Below are 17,119 nucleotides of genomic sequence, written 5' to 3' on the forward strand. Positions count from 1 at the left end.
GCATATTGGCTGCCGTGTTTCCCACATTACAACAGTGAGTACACTCCAAAAGTGCTTCAATTGGCTGCAAAGCACTTTGAAACATCCAGTAGTTGTCAAAGTCGCTATATAAATGCAAGTCTTTCTTTCTCTTTTTAAGAAGATAAGTAGGAGCAGGAGTCGGCCATACGGCCCCTCGAGCCTGCTCCGCCATTTAATACGATCATGGCTGATTCGATCGTTGACTCAGCTCCACTTCCCTGCCCATTCCCCATAACCCCTTATTCCCTTATCGTTTAAGAAACACTCTATTTCTGTCTTAAATTTATTCAATGTACCAGCTTCCACAGCTCTCTGAGGCAGTGAATTCCACAGATTTACAACCCTCAGAGAAGAAATTCCTCCTCATCTCAGTTTTAAATGGGTGGCCCCTTATTCTAAGATTATGCCGCCTAGTTCTAGTCTCCCCCATCAGTGGAAACATCCTCTCTGCATTCACCTTGTCGAGCCCCCTCATAATCTTATACATTTCCATAAGATCACCTCTCATTCTTCTGAATTCCAATGAGTAGAGGCCCAACCTCCTCAACCTTTCCTCATAAGTCAACCCCCTCATCTCTGGAATCAACCGAGTGAACCTTCTCTGATCTACCTCCAAAGCACGTATATCCTTTCGTAAATATGGAAACCAAAACTGCACGCAGTATTCCAGGTGTGGTCTCACCAATACCCTGTATAACTGTAGCAAGACCTCCCTGCTTTTATACTCCATCCCCTTCCTGATCACTTGCTGTACCTGCATACTATCCTTTTGTGTTTCATGCACAAGTGCCCCCAGGTCCTGCTGTACTGCAGCACTTTGCAATCTTTCTCCATTTAAATAATAATTTGCTCTTTGATTTTTTTTCTGCCAAAGTGCATGACCTCACACTTTCCAACATTATACTCCATCTGCCAACTTTTTGTCCACTCACTTAGCCTGTCTGCCTTTTTGCAGATTTTTTGTGTCCTCCTCACACTGCCTTTTCTAGTCAGAAGATTATGGGTTCATGTCCTACACTGGGACTTGAGTATGTAATCACTCGAAGGTGTTACTGAGGGAGTGCTGCATTGATGGGAGTGCAACCCTTCAGCTGAGACGCTAGACCCAAGGCCCTGCTCCTGACCCCCCCCCCCTGTCCTGGTTGGTGGGCATTAGACACCCTGTGGCACTGTTCAAAGACCCCTGGGATAGAAACATAGAAAATAGGTGCAGGAGTAGGCCATTCGGCCCTTCGAGCCTGCACCACCATTCAATAAGATCATGGCTGATCATGCAACTTCAGAACTCCATTCCTGCTTTCTCTCCATACCCCCTTGATCCCTTTAGCCGTAAGGGCCACACCTAACACCCTTTTGAATATATCTAATGAACTGGCCTTAACAACTCTCTGTGGTAGAGAATTCCACAGGTTCACAATTCTGAGTGAAGAAGTTTCTGCTCATCTCGGTCCTAAATGGCTTCCCCCTTATCCTTAGACTGTGATCCCTGGTGATATCTTTATCCTTCATCCAAAAACAGGTTAACTGATCGTTGTTTCTAGAATCTTGCTGGGTGCAGAAACAGTCGGTGCATTTGCCCGCACAAGTCAAGATAATGTTTGTTCATGAAGTACTTCGCGACGTCTCATGATCGGGCACTATTAAATGCAGGTCTTAAAAATACCATGAAAGTGGCATGAAATTGAACAGACAGGGAAAATTGCATTTGTTGACTTTGTTTTTTATTCGTTCGTGGGGTGTGGGCGTCGCTGCCATTTATTGCCCATCCCTAATTGCCCTCGAGATGGTGGTGAGCTGCCGCCTTGAATCGCTGCAGTTCCATGTGGTGAATGTACTCCCACTCTGCTGTTGGGTAGGGAGTGCCAGGATTTTGAGCAGGGGGTCAAAGGGAAAGCTGTCTGATGCCTGGAGTCATTGGGGGCTGTCGGTGGCCAGTCATCACAGTCCCATGACATCACTGTAGGAGTTCCTAACGGAAGTGTCCTCAGCCCAATCTTCAGCAGCTTCCTTCTGATCTACGGTCAGGAATAGGGCTGTTTGTGCAGTGTTCAATTCCATCCAGTAATAAGGACACAACATAAGAAATAGGAGCAGGAGTCGGCCATTCGGCCCCTCGAGCCTGCTGCGCCATTCCATAAGATCATGGCTGATCTTCGACCTCAACTCCACTTTCCTGCCCTGTCCCTATATCCCTCAATTCCCTTAATATCCCCAAATCTATTGATCTCTGTCTTGAATATACTCAAAGACTGTACCTCCACACCTCTCTGGGGTAGAGAATTCCAACGATTCACCACTTTCTGAATGAAGAAGTTTCTCCTCATCTCAGTCCTAAACGGCCGACCCCTTATTCTGAGACTGTGTGACCCCTGGTTTCTAGCCTCCAGTTCTAAGGAACAGCTGATATATTCCTAAGTCAGGATGGTGTGTAACTTGGAGGGGAACGTGGAGGTGGTGGTGTTCCCATGCGCCTGCTGCATGGGAACGCCATGGCCTTCTAGGTGGTAGAGGTGGCTGGTTTGGGAGGTGCTACCGAAGAAGCCTTGGTGAGTTGCTGCAGTGCATTTTGTAGGCGGTGCACACTGCAGCCACGGTGCGCCAATGGTGGAGGGAGTGAGTGTTGAAGGTGGTGGGTAGCGTGTCGATCAAGCGGACTGCTTTGTCCTGGATGGTGTTGAATTTCTCGAGTGTTGTTGGAGCTGCACTCACCCAGGCAAGTGGAGAGTGTTCCATTGCACTCTGGACTTGTGCCTTGTAGATGGTGGAGAGGCTTTGGGGAGTCAGGAGGTGAGACACTCGCCACAGAATACTCAGCCTCTGACCCGCTCTTGTGGCCACGGTATTTACACGGCCTGTCCAGTTAAATGACTTAACCACGCCTGACGGTCAGTTCCATTGAGGGCGATGGAGCTGAATATCGGACGGAGTGTAGAACAGACGACCGATGGGACGTTGCCCGTGTCCAGTGTCGCCCCTCGGGGTTGTATGCAGGTTCATTCTCGGAGAAGGAGCAGAATTTAAAAGCCAAACTTTGCGTTTCTCAGTCCATGCCAAGAACCCACCGCTGAGCGTGGTGCGGAAGTTCGCTCACCTCATGGACCAAAGCGACCACGACTTCCGCGAGGAGTGGGAGCTGATGCGACTGCGCGAAGAGGTGGTGCAACACATCCGTTCCAGTCAACACTTGGAGCAGGACCTGAACGTCATGGACATCAAGATCGGGCTGCTGGTCAAGAACAGGATCACCTTGCAGGTGAGGGCGTGGTCCTGGGGGGGGTGGGGGCTGCCCGGCCACTCGAGCCAGGAAAGCATCGGGTTAAACTGCATCTGTAGTAATAACGGGACCTTGTCAATCCCCTTTTATGTCAATGACTTATAAAGGTAGGTTGGGACTATAACTCATTGGAGTTCAGAAGAATGAGGGGTAATCTTATTGAAACTTATAAGATAATGAGGGGGCTCGACAAGGTGGATGCAGAGAGGATATTTCCGCTCATAGGGAAAACTAACACTAGGGGGCTTAGTCTTAGAATAAGGGGCCGCCCATTTAAAACTGAGATGAGAAGAAATTTCTTAGAGGGTTGTAAATCTGTGGAATTCTCTGCCCCAGAGAGCTGTGGAGGCTGGGTCATTGAATAAATTTAAGGTGGAGATAGACAGATTTTTGAACGATAAGGGAGTTGAGGGTTATGGGGAGCGGGCAGGGAAGTGGAGCTGAGTCCATGATCAGATCAGCCATGATCTTACTGAATGGCGGAGCAGGCTCGAGGGGCCGAATGGCTGACTCCTGCTCCTATTTCTTGTGTTCTTATATTAGCAGAATTATAGAATACAAGAGCAGGGACGTTATGCTTGAACTGTATAAAACACTGGTTAGGCCACAGATGCGTGCATTCCTGGTCACCATATTACAGGAAAGATGTGATCCCATTAGAGAGGGTACAGAGGAGATTTACCAGGATGTTGCCTGGACTGGAGAATTTTAGTGATGAGGAAAGATTGGATAGGCTGGGGTTGTTTTCTTTGGAACAGAAGAGGCTGAGGGGAGACCTGATTGAGGTGTATAAAATGATGAGGGGCCTGGATAGAGTGGATAGGAAGGACCCATTTCCCTTAGAGGGGTCAACAACCAGGAGGCCTGTGCCTGTGCTGGGGAACCTGATGACCTCACGTCCGATGACGTCACCCCACATCCGTTCTCGCTGCCATAAAAACACAGGCTCGTTTCAGCTACTGCTTTTTTCCTGCCACTCGTTTCTATTTGATTTCAATGGATTTTTACTCTGTTTTGTTCTGTTAAAGCAGTGTATAAATGCAAGTTGTTGATTGAAATAAAGGAGCAAATATCACGATAAATCCTGGACAAAAATGCTTGTTGCAACTTCAACAACTTGTATTTATATAGCACCGTTAATGTAGTGAAATGTCCCAAGGCGCTTCACAGGAGCATTATGCGATAAGAATTTGCCGCATAAGTAGAAATTAGCGCAGGTGACCAAAAGCTTGATGAAAGAGATATGTTTTAAAGAGCGTCTTTCAGGATGAGAGGTAGAGAGCTGAAGAAGTTTAGGGAGGGAGTTCCAGAGCTTGGGGCCCAGGCAACAGAAGGCACGGCCACCGATGGTTGAACAATTATAATCAGGGATGCTCCAAGAGGGCAGAATTAGAGGTGTGCAGACATCTCCGGGGTTGTGGGGCTGGAGGAGGTTACAGAGATAGGGAGGGGGTGATGGGTGAGCGGGACTCGGTGCGAGTTAGGACACGGGGCAGCGAGCACAGGGGATGATGGGTGAGCGGGACTGGGTGCAAGTTAGGACACGTGGCAGCGAGCACGGGGTGATGGGTGAGCGGGACTCGGTGCGAGTTAGGACACGGGGCAGCGAGCACAGGGGGTGATGGGTCAGCGGGTCTCAGTGCGAGTTAGGACACTGGCAGCGAGCACAGGGGGTGATGGGTGAGTGGGACTGGGTGCGAGTTAGGACACGGGGCAGCGAGCACAGGGGGTGATGGGTGAGCGGGACTGGGTGCGAGTTAGGACACGGGGCAGCGAGCACAGGGGGTGATGGGTGAGCGGGACTCTGTGCGAGTTAGGACACGGGGCAGTGAGCACAGGGGGTGATGGGTGAGCGGGACTCGGTGCGAGTTAGGACACGGGGCAGTGAGCACAGGGGGTGATGGGTGAGCGGGACTCGGTGTGAGTTAGGACACGGGGCAGCGAGCACAGGGGGTGATGGGTGAGCGGGTCTCAGTGCGAGTTAGGACACGGGGCAGCGAGCACAGGGGGGTGATGGGTGAGCGGGACTCGGTGCGAGTTAGGACGCGGGGCAGTGAGCACAGGGGGTGATGGGTGAGCGGGACTCGGTGCGAGTTAAGACACGGGGCAGCGAGCACAGGGGGTGATGGGTGAGCGGGACTGGGTGCGAGTTAGGACACGGGACAGCGGGTGATGGGTGAGCGGGTCTCAGTGCGAGTTAGGACACGGGGCAGCGAGCACGGGGGGTGATGGGTGAGCGGGACTGGGTGCGAGTTAGGACACGGGGCAGTGAGCACAGCAGGTGATGGGTGAGCGGGTCTCAGTGCGAGTTAGGACGCGGGGCAGCGAGCACGGGGTGATGGGTGAGTGGGACTGGGTGTGAGTTAGGACACGGGGCAGTGAGCACAGGGGGTGATGGGTGAGCGGGACTGGGTGAGAGTTAGGACACGGGGCAGTGAGCACAGGGGGTGATGGGTGAGCGGGTCTCGATGCCAGTTAGGACACGGGGTCAGTGAGCACAGGGTGATGGGTGAGTGGGACTGGGTGTCAGTTAGGACACGGGGCAGTGAGCACAGGGGGTGATGGGTGAGTGGGACTGGGTGCGAGTTAGGACACGGGGCAGCAGAGTTTTCGATCATCTCTAGTTTACATAGGGTAGAACACAGTGATTCATTGTATTTCGTCATCGACACCACAACCAAGTGAGTGGCATGTAACTTCAGTGAGCGAGCGCAGAAGCTTTAACTGGTGTAATGTGCCTGAAGAAAAAACCTCAGTCGACTTAGATTTCATTTTGTAGGAAGTGGTTTCCCACTGCAAGAAACTGACGAAGAACAACAAGGGGCAGCTGTCGGACTTGATGGCGATTGACAAGCAGAAGGGATTAAAGGCTCTCAGCAGAGAGAAGCGGGAGAAACTGGAGGCATATCAACATCTCTTCTACCTCCTGCAGGTAACCATGATCGACAGCGGCGTTATCTCCTCCCATATTAGCCGAGGCATAGAATACAAGGAGGTTATGCTTGAACTATCTCTACTGAGCCAGCTGATCACATCGGAAACTTAATGCATTTGGCTCCGTACCCCCCCAGGTTTACGGAGGGGAAGTTAGGCCTCAGCTGGAGTACTGCGTGCAGTTCTGGTCACCGCATTACAGGAAAGATGTGATTGCACTGGAGAGGGTACAGAGGAGATTTACCAGGGTGTTGCCTGGACTGGAGAATTTTAGTTATGAGGAAAGATTGGATAGGCTGGGGTTGTTTTCTTTGGAACAGAGGAGGCTGAGGGGAGACCTGATTGAGGTGTATCAAATGATGAGGGGCCTGGATAGAGTGGATAGGACGGACCTGTTTCCCTTAACGGAGGGGTCAACAACCAGGGGGCAGAGATTTAAAGTAATTGGGGGGAGGTTTAGAGGGGATTTGAGGGGAAATGTCTTCACCCAGAGGGTGGTAGGGGTCTGGGGTGGAACTCACTGCCTGAAAGAGTGGTAGAGGCAGAAACCCTCACCACATTTAAAAAGTACTTGGATGTGCACTTGAAGTGCCTGAACCTACAGGGCTACGGACCGACAGCGGGAAAGTGGGATTAGGCTGGGTGGCTCTTTGTCGGCCGGCTTGGACACGATGGGCCGATATGGCCTCCTTCCGTGCTGTAAATCTCTATGATGTCCCTCCTTGGCTTCCCTGTACCATTCCATTATTTAGGCCCTGAGGGGAGAGGATGGGCAAGTTCTCCAGGCCTCTGCCAATGCACCTCCTAGTTTGTGTACGAGAGTGGTGCGGGGTTGAAGCTTCCAGTGGGTCCTTCATCGCAAGGGGGCCTGAATACAAAGGGGGAGGAAGGGATGCTTCAGTTGTGCACAGCACTGGTCAGACCCCGTGTGCAGTAACTGCGTTTAGTTTTGGGCCCTGCACTTTGGGAAGGATATATCGGCCTTGGAGGGGGAACAGCGCAGATTCTCCAGTGATACCTGGGGGCTAAAAGTGTTAAATTATGAGGACAGGTTGAATAGACGAGACTTTATTTCCTCGAGTACAGAAGATTAAGGGGCGATCTAATTGAGTTGTTTATGATGAAGGATTCGATCGGGTGGATCGAGAGAGAGAAACTGTTTCCTCTGGTGGGGGCAGTCCAGAGCAAGGGGGCCTCACCTTAAAATTAGAGCCAGGCCATTCAGGGCTGATGTCAGGGAGCACTTTTTCACACAAAGGGCCATGGAATTCTGGAACTCTTTTCTTCCCCCCCCCCCCTAAAAAAAGCTGTTGAGGCCGGGGGCCAATTGAAAATTTCAAAACTGAGATTGATAGATTTTTGTAGGGTAAGGGTATTGAGGAATATGGAACCAAGGCGGGTAGATGGATTTAAGAATATAGATTAGCCGTGATCTAATTGAATGGAAGAAGAGGCTCAAGGTGCTGAATGGCCTCCTCCTGTTCCTATCGTGTTTTCCCCCCCCCCCCGCTCCCCCTTTTGCCCTGGTATCTCGCTGTGGCATCAAGGCTGAAATCGTTCTCTCATCCTGTGGGAACCGTGTCCCATTGTCTGAAATCCACCAGAGGGGACTGCTCGTTCGGCCTTCTGGAGCTCCGTCCCTCCCTCCCTTTCAATAGCATGCGATGAACCCGTCTCTTCGATTGGACCTTCAGCCCCCACCCCTCCCGGTAAGTTTTTCACTTTCCTTTTTCCCTTGCTCGCTCCCACCAGTTTTCTCCCAGCAGCACTTTTAAGACGGTTCTCTGTAGACGAGGAGCACTGAGAAGTCAGACGTTGTTTTTGAACTGGAGTAAGTCCCGGGCGGGGTTTGGAAGCCGTAGATTCAATTGCACACAGCTCAAACGAGTTGTTGTCAAAGGGTTAAATTTGAGAGAGGACCACAAGCTTCAAGTTGCCTCAGTTCAGATTGTAACATCGGTGTCCGTTGTATATTGTGGTGATAGGGGCAGGCTGTAGATGTGTGGGGTCCCGTCCTGCTCGCACCCAGGCTGCTTCTGATTTGCCTCTTGTTTCTCCTCCACCAGACAAACCCCGTGTATCTGGCCAAACTGATCTTCCAGATGCCTCAGAACAGATCGACCAAGTTTATGCAGTCCGTGATATTCTCTCTCTACAACTACGCAGCCAATCCGAGAGAGGGCTATCTGCTGCTGCGTCTGTTCACCACCGCTCTTCGAGAGGAGATTAAGTACGTGATCTCGAGCCTGGAGTACTGCATACTGTTCTGGTCTCCTTGCCTAAGGAAGGATATTCTTGCCATCAAGGGAGTGCAGCGAAGGTTCACCAGACTGATTCCTGGGATGGGGGGATTGTCCTGTGAGGAGAGATTGAGCAGACTAGACCTGTATTCTCTAGTGTTTATAAGAATGAGAGGTGGTCTCATTGAAACATCCAAAACATTTTAAGGGGTAGGTGCAGGGAGGATGTTTCCCCCGGGCTGAGGAATCCAGAACCAGGGGTCACAGTCTCAGAATAAGGGGTCGGCCATTTAGGACTGAGATGAGGAGAAATTTCTTTACTCAGAGGCAGGTGAATCTTTGGGATTCTCTGCCCCAGAGAGCTGTGGAGGCTCAGTCATTGAGTTTATTCAAGACAGAGATCGATAGATCTTTGGATATTAATGGAGTCAAGGGATATGGGGATTGGGTGGGAAAATGGAGTTGAGGTCAAGGATCAGGCATGATCTCATTGAATGGCGGAGCAAGCTCGAGGGGCCGAATGGCTGGCTCTTGTTCCTAATTCTCATGGTTTTATCTCCGTGGCGGGGGGCTCTTTTTTTTCCACACCCCCAGCTTGCTGATAGCGGCAAGTCATGCCGGGTCCAGTTCCACAGACACCAGTAACCAATGCTCCCTTGGAAAGAAAGAAAAATTGTGCGCGGTACCTTTAAATATTTCAGGGAGCAGCCTGCAAGTGGCCTGTGAGGCACCTTCTCCATTGCCGCGCGTCCAGGCACGCGCGTAGCTCGGCGAGGTCATTACCAGTAGCCCTCAGCTAGCTGTCCCAAATGGCCATTATTGAATGATGCGTGATTTCAGATAGCAGGCTGTTTGACTGCACAGGCATTGCACACCAGCTTGGATCCTGCCCTGATCCAACGCCCACGTAGACCAGCACTTTGCAGCAGGAGTCACTGCAGAGCGAGCAGGAGTGGGAACCCTTTCCAAATATCCCTTTCCCCACCCCGGTGGGGGGGGGCGTTGCCAAGGCTAATGTAGTATAATCCGGCAAATGTTTGGTGTGGCAGGCGATCGTGGTGGAGGTGCTACGAATGAGGGTACGGGGCCCGGGGCAGCACAGGCCCAGCCCACACTGTGCGATATGTGTGCGCACTGGGTCCGTGCAGAAGAGCTGGTCTCCAGTCGTCCTGGTTAACCCTTGCCACTGGACCAAGACCTCGCTCTGTCAAGCCCGTGTGGTGGCTGGTGTGCAACGGCCACCCCACGTTAAAAAAATCCACGCACAGGCATCTTCCACCCCTGGAGTTCAGGACTGGAACATTGGGTCCTTCATTGAAACATCTGTGAACTCGTGTGGAAGCAAGTCATCCTCGTTCGAGGGACCGCCTATGATGATAAACTTATGAGGGGCCTAGATAAAGTGGATAGGACACACCTGTTTCCCTTAGCAGGGGGGGCGGGGGTCAACAACCAGGGGGCATTGATTTAAAGTAATTGGTAGAAGGATTAGAGGGGGCATGTCTTCACCCAAGAGGGTGGTGGGGGTCTAGGGTGGAACTCACTGCCTGAAAGGGTGGTAGAGGCAGAAACCCTCACCACATTTAAAAAGTACCTGGATGTGTGCTTGAAGTGCTGTAATCTACAGGGCCACGGACCGAGAGCGGGAAAGTGGGATTAGGCTATTGAGATTGGGTACAGCGATCTGTATTCTTGGCCATATGAGTGAGAGTCCCCTTATGTTTGTGTGTTTACACAAACGGTGGAGAGTCCGATATGTAATGCAAGTCGGTTTATTTCTGCCAAGCACCCCAACACGGTGCGCCTCGAACTAACAAGACAGGCACGTCCAAACAAGATTTTCCGGATGTCTTTTCCCACTTGACGTCCGTGGTCGTGAACTCCGTCCTCATTTTCCGGCTGGAAATGGATGGATGTTGCACTGGTGCAGAAGGGGTGGCTGTTGGGTGGTGTAGGCTGAGCTCATTGGCGAAGTGTCAAGGGAGTGTGTCCCCAAGTGTAGTTCTGGCCACCTGGTCTAAATCTCTGGGGCTACAATTCTCTCCGATCTCTGCACTCCTCTAATTCTGGCTTCTTGCGCAACCCCTATTTCCTTCATCCCAACATTGGCAGTCGTGCCTTCAGCTGCCTGGGGTCTAAGCTCTGTATTTCTCTCCCTAAACCTCTCAGCCTTTAAGACCCTCCTTAAAACCTACCTCTTTGACCCAGCTTTTGGTCACCTGTCCCAATACCTGTATATCCTTATGTGGCTCCGTGTCAGATTTTGTCTAATTATGCTCCTCTGAAGCACCATGCGGTGTTTCACTATGTTAAAGAAAGAAAGACTTGCATTTATAAAGCGTCTTTCACGACCACCGGTGTCCCAGAGCGCTTTAAGCCAATGAAGTACCTTTGGAGTGTAGTCACTGTTGTAATGTGGATAGGCGGCAGCCAACTTGCGCACAGCAAGCTCCCACAAACAGCAATGTGATGAGGGCGATATTCTGAACTCCTTCGTGGTAAATGAGCCAAGGGTGGACAGGGGAAACGTTACAAGGACACCCTCAAAGCCGCCCTGATAAAGTGCAACATCCCCACTGACACCTGGGAGTCCCTGGCCAAAGACCAGTCCGCCCTAAGTGGAGGAAGAGCATCCAGGAGGCCGCTGAGCACCTCGAGTCTCGTCGCCAAGAGCGTGCAGAAACCAAGCGCAGGCAGCGGAAGGAGCGTGCGGCAAACCAGTCCCACCCACCCCCTTCCCTCAACCACTGTCTGTCCCACCTGTGACAGGGACTGTGGCTGTCGTATTGGACTGTTCAGCCACCTGAGGACTCATGTTTAGAGTGGAAGCAAGTCTTCCTCAATTCCGAGGGACTGCCTATGATGATGATGAATCTGTTTTTGTTATGTTGATTGATAAAGGGGCTATATAAATGCAGAGTTGTTGAACCAGCAGGGCAGGGTCAGAAAGCCGAGTTTATTTGCACTGTCAGTATAATCGGCCAACGCATTCTCCGTTTGTGTGGGAAAACTTTTTCCGATTTGAGTCTCTGTGCTGCAACAATTCCCTTTGCCTCTGCGTTATTTTGCAGATCGAAGGTTGACCGGGTGCATGAGATCGTCACCGGAAACCCCATGGTGACCAAGCTGGTGGTGAGCTTTTACCGCAACGTACGCGGCCAGAACGCCTTGCGGGAGATCCTGGGCCCTGTCATCCGAGAGGTCCTGCAGGATAAATCGCTCAGCATCAAAACCGACCCCGTCGACATTTACAAGAGCTGGGTGAACCAGATGGAGACTCAGACTGGACAGAGAAGGTAGGTTTGGCGAATGGGCAACCCTTATAGAAAAAGGAAGACTTGCATTTCTCTCACCTTTCGCAGCCTCAACACGTCCCAAAGCACTTTACAGCCGATTGAATACTTTTTGCAGTGTAGACACTGTTGTAATGTGAGAAACACTTTAACCAGTTGCGTTGAGCAAGCTCCCACAAACGGCAACGATATAATGACCCAGATCATCTGTTCTATCAATGATGTTGGTTGAGGGATAAATATTGGCCCCAGGACACCGGGGAGAACGCCCTCTTCTCTTTTTCGAAATAGTGGCCCCGGGATCTTTTATGCCTGCCCGAGAGGGCAGACGCGGCCTCGGTTTAATGAGGCATCCGAAAGACGGCACCTCCAGCAGTGTCACGCATCCTCCGTACTGCCCCTCCGGCACTGCGGCGCTCCCTCAGTACCGCCACTGCGGCGCTCCCTCAGTACCGCCCCTCCGGCAGTGCGGCGCTCCCTCAGTACCGCCCCTCCGGCACTGCGGCGCTCCCTCAGTACCGCCCCTCCGGCAGTGCGGAACTCCCTCAGTACCGCCCCTCCGGCAGTGCGGCGCTCCCTCAGTACCGCCCCTCCGGCAGTGCGGCGCTCCCTCAGTACCGCCCCTCCGGCAGTGCGGCGCTCCCTCAGTACCGCCCCTCCGGCAGTGCGGCGCTCCCTCAGTACCGCCCCTCCGGCAGTGCGGCGCTCCCTCAGTACCGCCCTTCCGGCAGTGCGGCGCTCCCTCAGTACCGCCCTTCCGGCAGTGCGGCGCTCCCTCAGTACCGCCCTTCCGACAGTGCGGCGCTCCCTCAGTACCGCCCTTCCGGCAGTGCGGCGCTCCCTCAGTATCGCCCCTCCGGCAGTGCGGCGCTCCCTCAGTACCGCCCCTACGGCAGTGCGGCGCTCCCTCAGTACCGCCCCTCCGGCAGTGCGGCGCTCCCTCAGTACCGGCAGTGCGGCGCTCCCTCCGTGCTGCACTGGGAGTATCGGTCTAAGATATATCACGGACATCGGGCCTCATCCCTGTCTCGGCTGGGCTGGTGTAATTCAACTCCGCTCTCCTGGGTTACGGGTGGCATTAAGGCAGCCGTGGTTCTTGCTCCTGGCCGCAATAGGTTTTTTGGGAATTTGGCAAGGAGCAAATCAGGCTCGGCTTCTTTGAGAAATAGCTTGTTTGATACTCCCTGACCAGAGTTCTCTCACGAAAGACCCTATCGACTGGGTATCCGAGGTGTTTGGTACGTGAAACATGCTCGGCAGTGGTAGAAAATTGGTAAAAAGTATGCATTACGAGGAGTGAACTATTGCAATCCGACCCATTCATTATTATGGTAGTTGGTGCTTTGGGAGACGCTGTAGCAATGTGATATGCCTGACCTTCACCCCGCTCACTCGCTGCTATCAATTACTGTTCCTGAAGAGCTCGCCCCGACACAAAATCACTAGAGCTAGTGCAGCCGTCGTGGAATGGTTAATCTGCTGTCAGCGGCCGTGTATTCACCGCTGCGCTGGTGTGTCTGCTCCGTCGTGCTCCTGCTCCGAGCCACGGTGGAATCAGTGCCCGCAGTCATCAGGCACTTAATTCTCGGACCTGAGCCGAATCTCATCATCGTTGCACTCCTTTGGGTTGAGCTTATGTTCAGCAAGTGATTTAGCAACAACTTAAAAATAGGGAGGCAGGCAGAATCGTTGTGACGTTTGCTTTGAAATCTGGCCAGCTTTGTTGTGCAAATGTTGCTCTTGCCTGTTATTTTGAACTCTATATCCTACTTCAGAATTAGGAGCAGGAGACGGCCATATGGCCCCTCAAGACTGCTCCGCCATTCAATAAGATCATGGCTGATCATTGACCTCAACTCCACTTTCCCGCCCGATCCCCATAGAAACATTTAAAAAAAAGGTGCAGGAGTAGGCCATTCGGCCCTTTGAGCATGCACCGCCATTCAATAAGATCATGGCTGATCATTCACCTCAGTACCCCTTTCCTGCTTTCTCTCCATACCCCTTGATCCCTTTAGCCATAAGGGCCATATTTAACTCCATCTTGAATATATCCAATGAACTGGCATCAACAACTCTCTGCAGTAGAGAATTCCACAGGTTAACAACTCTCTGAGGTGAAGAAGTTTCTCCTCATCTCGGTCCTAAATGGCTTGCCCCTTATCCTTAGACTGTGTCCCCTGGTTCTGGACTTCCCCAACATCGGGAACATTCTCACTGCATCTAACTTGTCCAGTCCCGTCAGAATTTTAAATGTTTCTATGAGATCCCCTCTCATCCTTCTAAACTCCAATGAATACAGGCCCAGACGATCCAGTCTCTTCTCGTATGTCAGTCCTGCCATCCCGGGAATTAGTCTGGTGAACCTTCGTTGCACTCCCTCAATAGCAAGATCGTCCTTCCTCAGGTTAGGAGACCAAAACTGAACACACTATTCAAGGTGCGGCCTCACCAAGGCTCTGTACAACTGCAGCAAGACCTCCCTGCTCCTATACTCAAATCCCCTCGCTATGAAGGCCAATATGCCATTTGCCATCTTCACCGCCTGCTGTACCTGCATGACAACTTTCAGCGACTGATGTACCATGACACCCAGGTCTCGTTGCACCTCCCCTTTTCCTAATCTGCCATTTAGATAATATCCTGCCTTCCTGTTTTTGCCACCAAAGTGGATAACCTCACATTTATCCACATTATGCTGCATCTGCCATGCATTTGCCCACTCACCTAACCTGTCCAAGTCACCCTGCAGCCTCTTCGCATCCTCCTCACAGCTCACACCGCCACCCAGCTTAGTGTCATCTGCAAACGTGGAGATACTTCTTCATCTAAATTATTGATGTATATTGTAAATAGCTGGGGTTCCATCACTGAGCCCTGCGGCACCCCATTAGTCACTGCCTGCCATTCTGAAAAGGACCCGTTTATCCCGACTCTCTGCTTCCTGTCTGCCAACCAGTTCTCTATCCACGTCAGAACATTACCCCCAATACCATGTGCTTTAATTTTGCACTCCAATCTCTTGTGTGGGACCTTGTCAAAAGCCTTTTGAAAGTCCAAATACACCACATCCACTGGTTCTCCCTTGTCCACTCTACTAGAAAAAATTCTAGATGATTTCCCTTTCATAAATCCATGCTGACTTGGACCGATCCTGTCACTGCTTTCCAAATGCGCTGCTATTTCATCTTTAATAATTGATTCCAACATTTTCCCCACCACCGATGTCAGGCTAACCGGTCTATAATTACCTGTTTTCTCTCTCCCTTTTTTAAAAAGTGGTGTTACATTAGCTATCCTCCAGTCCATAGGAACTGGTCCAGAGTCGATAGATTGTTGGAAAATGATCACCAATGCATCCACTATTTCTAGGGCCACTTCCTTAAGTACTCTGGGATGCAGACTATCAGGCCCTGGGGATTTATCGGCCTTCAATCCCATCAATTTCCTTAACACAATTTCCCGCCTAATAAGGATTTTCTTCAGTTCCTCCTTCTCACTAGACCCTCGGTCCCCTAATATTTCCGGAAGGTTATTTGTGTCTTCCTTTGTGAAGACAGAACCAAAGTATTTGTTCAATTGGTCTGCCCTTTCTTTGTTCCCCATTATAAATTCACCTGATTCTGACTGCAAGGGACCTACGTTGGTCTTCACTAATCTTTTTCTCTTCACATATCTATAGAAGCTTTTGCAGTCAGTTTTTATGTTCCCAGCAAGCTTCCTCTCGTACTCTATTTTCCCCCTCCTAATTAAACCCTTTGTCCTCCTCTGCTGAATTCTAAATTTCTCCCAGTCCTCAGGTTTGCTGCTTTTTCTGGCCAATTTATATGCCTCCTCTTCCTTGGATTTAGCACTATCCTTAATTTCCCTTGTTAGCCACGGTTCAGCAACCTTCCCCGTTTTATTTTTACTCCAGATAGGGATGTACAATTGTTGAATGTGATCGTTAAATGTTTGCCATTGGCTATCTACCGTCAACCCTTTAAGTATCATTCACCAGTCTATTCTAGCCAATTCACGTCTCATACCATCAAAGTTACCGTTCCTTAAGTTCAGGACCCTAGTCTCTGAATTAACTGTGTCACTCTCCATCTTAATAAAGAATTCTACCATATTATGGTCACGTTTCCCCAAGGGGCCTCGCACAACAAGATTGCTAATTAGTACTTTCTCATTACACATCACCCAGTCTAGGATGGCCAGCCCTTTAGTTGGTTCCTCGACATATTGGTCTTGAAAACCATCCCTAATACACTCCAGGAAATCCTCCTCCACCGTATTGCTACCAGTTTGGTTAGCCCAATCTATATGTAGATTAAAGTCGCCCATGATAACTGCTGTACCTTTATTGCATGCATCCCTAATTCCTTGTTTGATGCTGTCCCCAACCTCACCACTGCTTATCCCTTGATTCTCTTAATATCCAAAAATCTAGCATTCTCGGTCTTGAATATATTCAGAGACTCAGTATCCACAGCCCTCTGGGTCAGAGAATTCCAAAGATTCACCACCCTCTGAGTGAAGAAACTCCTCCTCGTCTCAGTCCTAAATGGCCGACCCCTTATCCTGAGACTGTGCCCCCTAGTTCCAGACACTCCAGCTGGGGGGAAACAGCATCTAACCCATTAAACACCCTCAGAATCTTGTATGTTTCAATGAGATCGCATCTCATTCTTCCAAACTCCGGAGGGTATAGGCCCATTCTACACAATCCCTCATCAAAAGACAGCCCTCTCGTCCCAGGAATCCATCGAGTGAACCTCCGTTGTATCGCCTGAAGGCAAGTATATCTTTCCTTAGATAAGACGACCAGAATTGTGCACAGTACTCCTCATTACTTCACTCACAGTTCTTGATTGTGGTGCAGACGATTTTTATTCTCCAGGGTCTTCTGTGCTCTTTTCAAAATCAAATCAAATCACAGGCAGTCCCTCACAATCGAGGAAGACTTGCTTCCACTCTTAAAATGAGTCGTTAGGTGGCTGAGCAGTCCAATACCAGAGCCACAGTCCCTATCACAGGTGGGACAGATAGTGGTTGAGGGAAAGGAAGGGTGGGACAGGTTTGCCGCAGGCTCCTTCCGCTGCCTGTACCTGATTTCTGCACGCTCTCGGCGATGTGACTCGAGGTGCTCAGCGCCCTCCCGGATGTGCTTCCTCCACTGAGGGCGGTCTTTGGCCAGGGACTCCCAGGTGTCAGTGGGGATGTTGCACTCACTGGTGTCAGTGGGGATCCGCAAGATCCTACAAATCCCCTGGGAGGACAGACGCAGCAATATCAGCGTCCTCGACCAGGCCAACATATCCCCAGCATCGAAGCACTGACAACACTTGATCAGCTCCGCTGGGCGGGCCACA

At 50.9% G+C, this 17,119-nt stretch overlaps 1 protein-coding gene across 1 annotated transcript in view; it reads left to right on the forward strand.

Annotated features, from left to right (window-relative positions):
• The window catches only part of iqgap3 (IQ motif containing GTPase activating protein 3), a 153,352-nt gene that overhangs the window by 91,099 nt on the left and 45,134 nt on the right, over positions 1–17,119 (forward strand). The window contains exons 23-26 of the mRNA XM_070868690.1: positions 3,066–3,274; positions 6,075–6,227; positions 8,296–8,459; positions 11,541–11,765. Coding sequence (XP_070724791.1) covers positions 3,066–3,274; positions 6,075–6,227; positions 8,296–8,459; positions 11,541–11,765 — 751 coding nt within the window. The remainder of the gene's footprint in view (positions 1–3,065; positions 3,275–6,074; positions 6,228–8,295; positions 8,460–11,540; positions 11,766–17,119) is intronic.

Source organism: Pristiophorus japonicus, chromosome 30 (assembly GCF_044704955.1).
Source record: "Pristiophorus japonicus isolate sPriJap1 chromosome 30, sPriJap1.hap1, whole genome shotgun sequence".
Classification (NCBI taxonomy): domain Eukaryota; kingdom Metazoa; phylum Chordata; class Chondrichthyes; family Pristiophoridae; genus Pristiophorus; species Pristiophorus japonicus.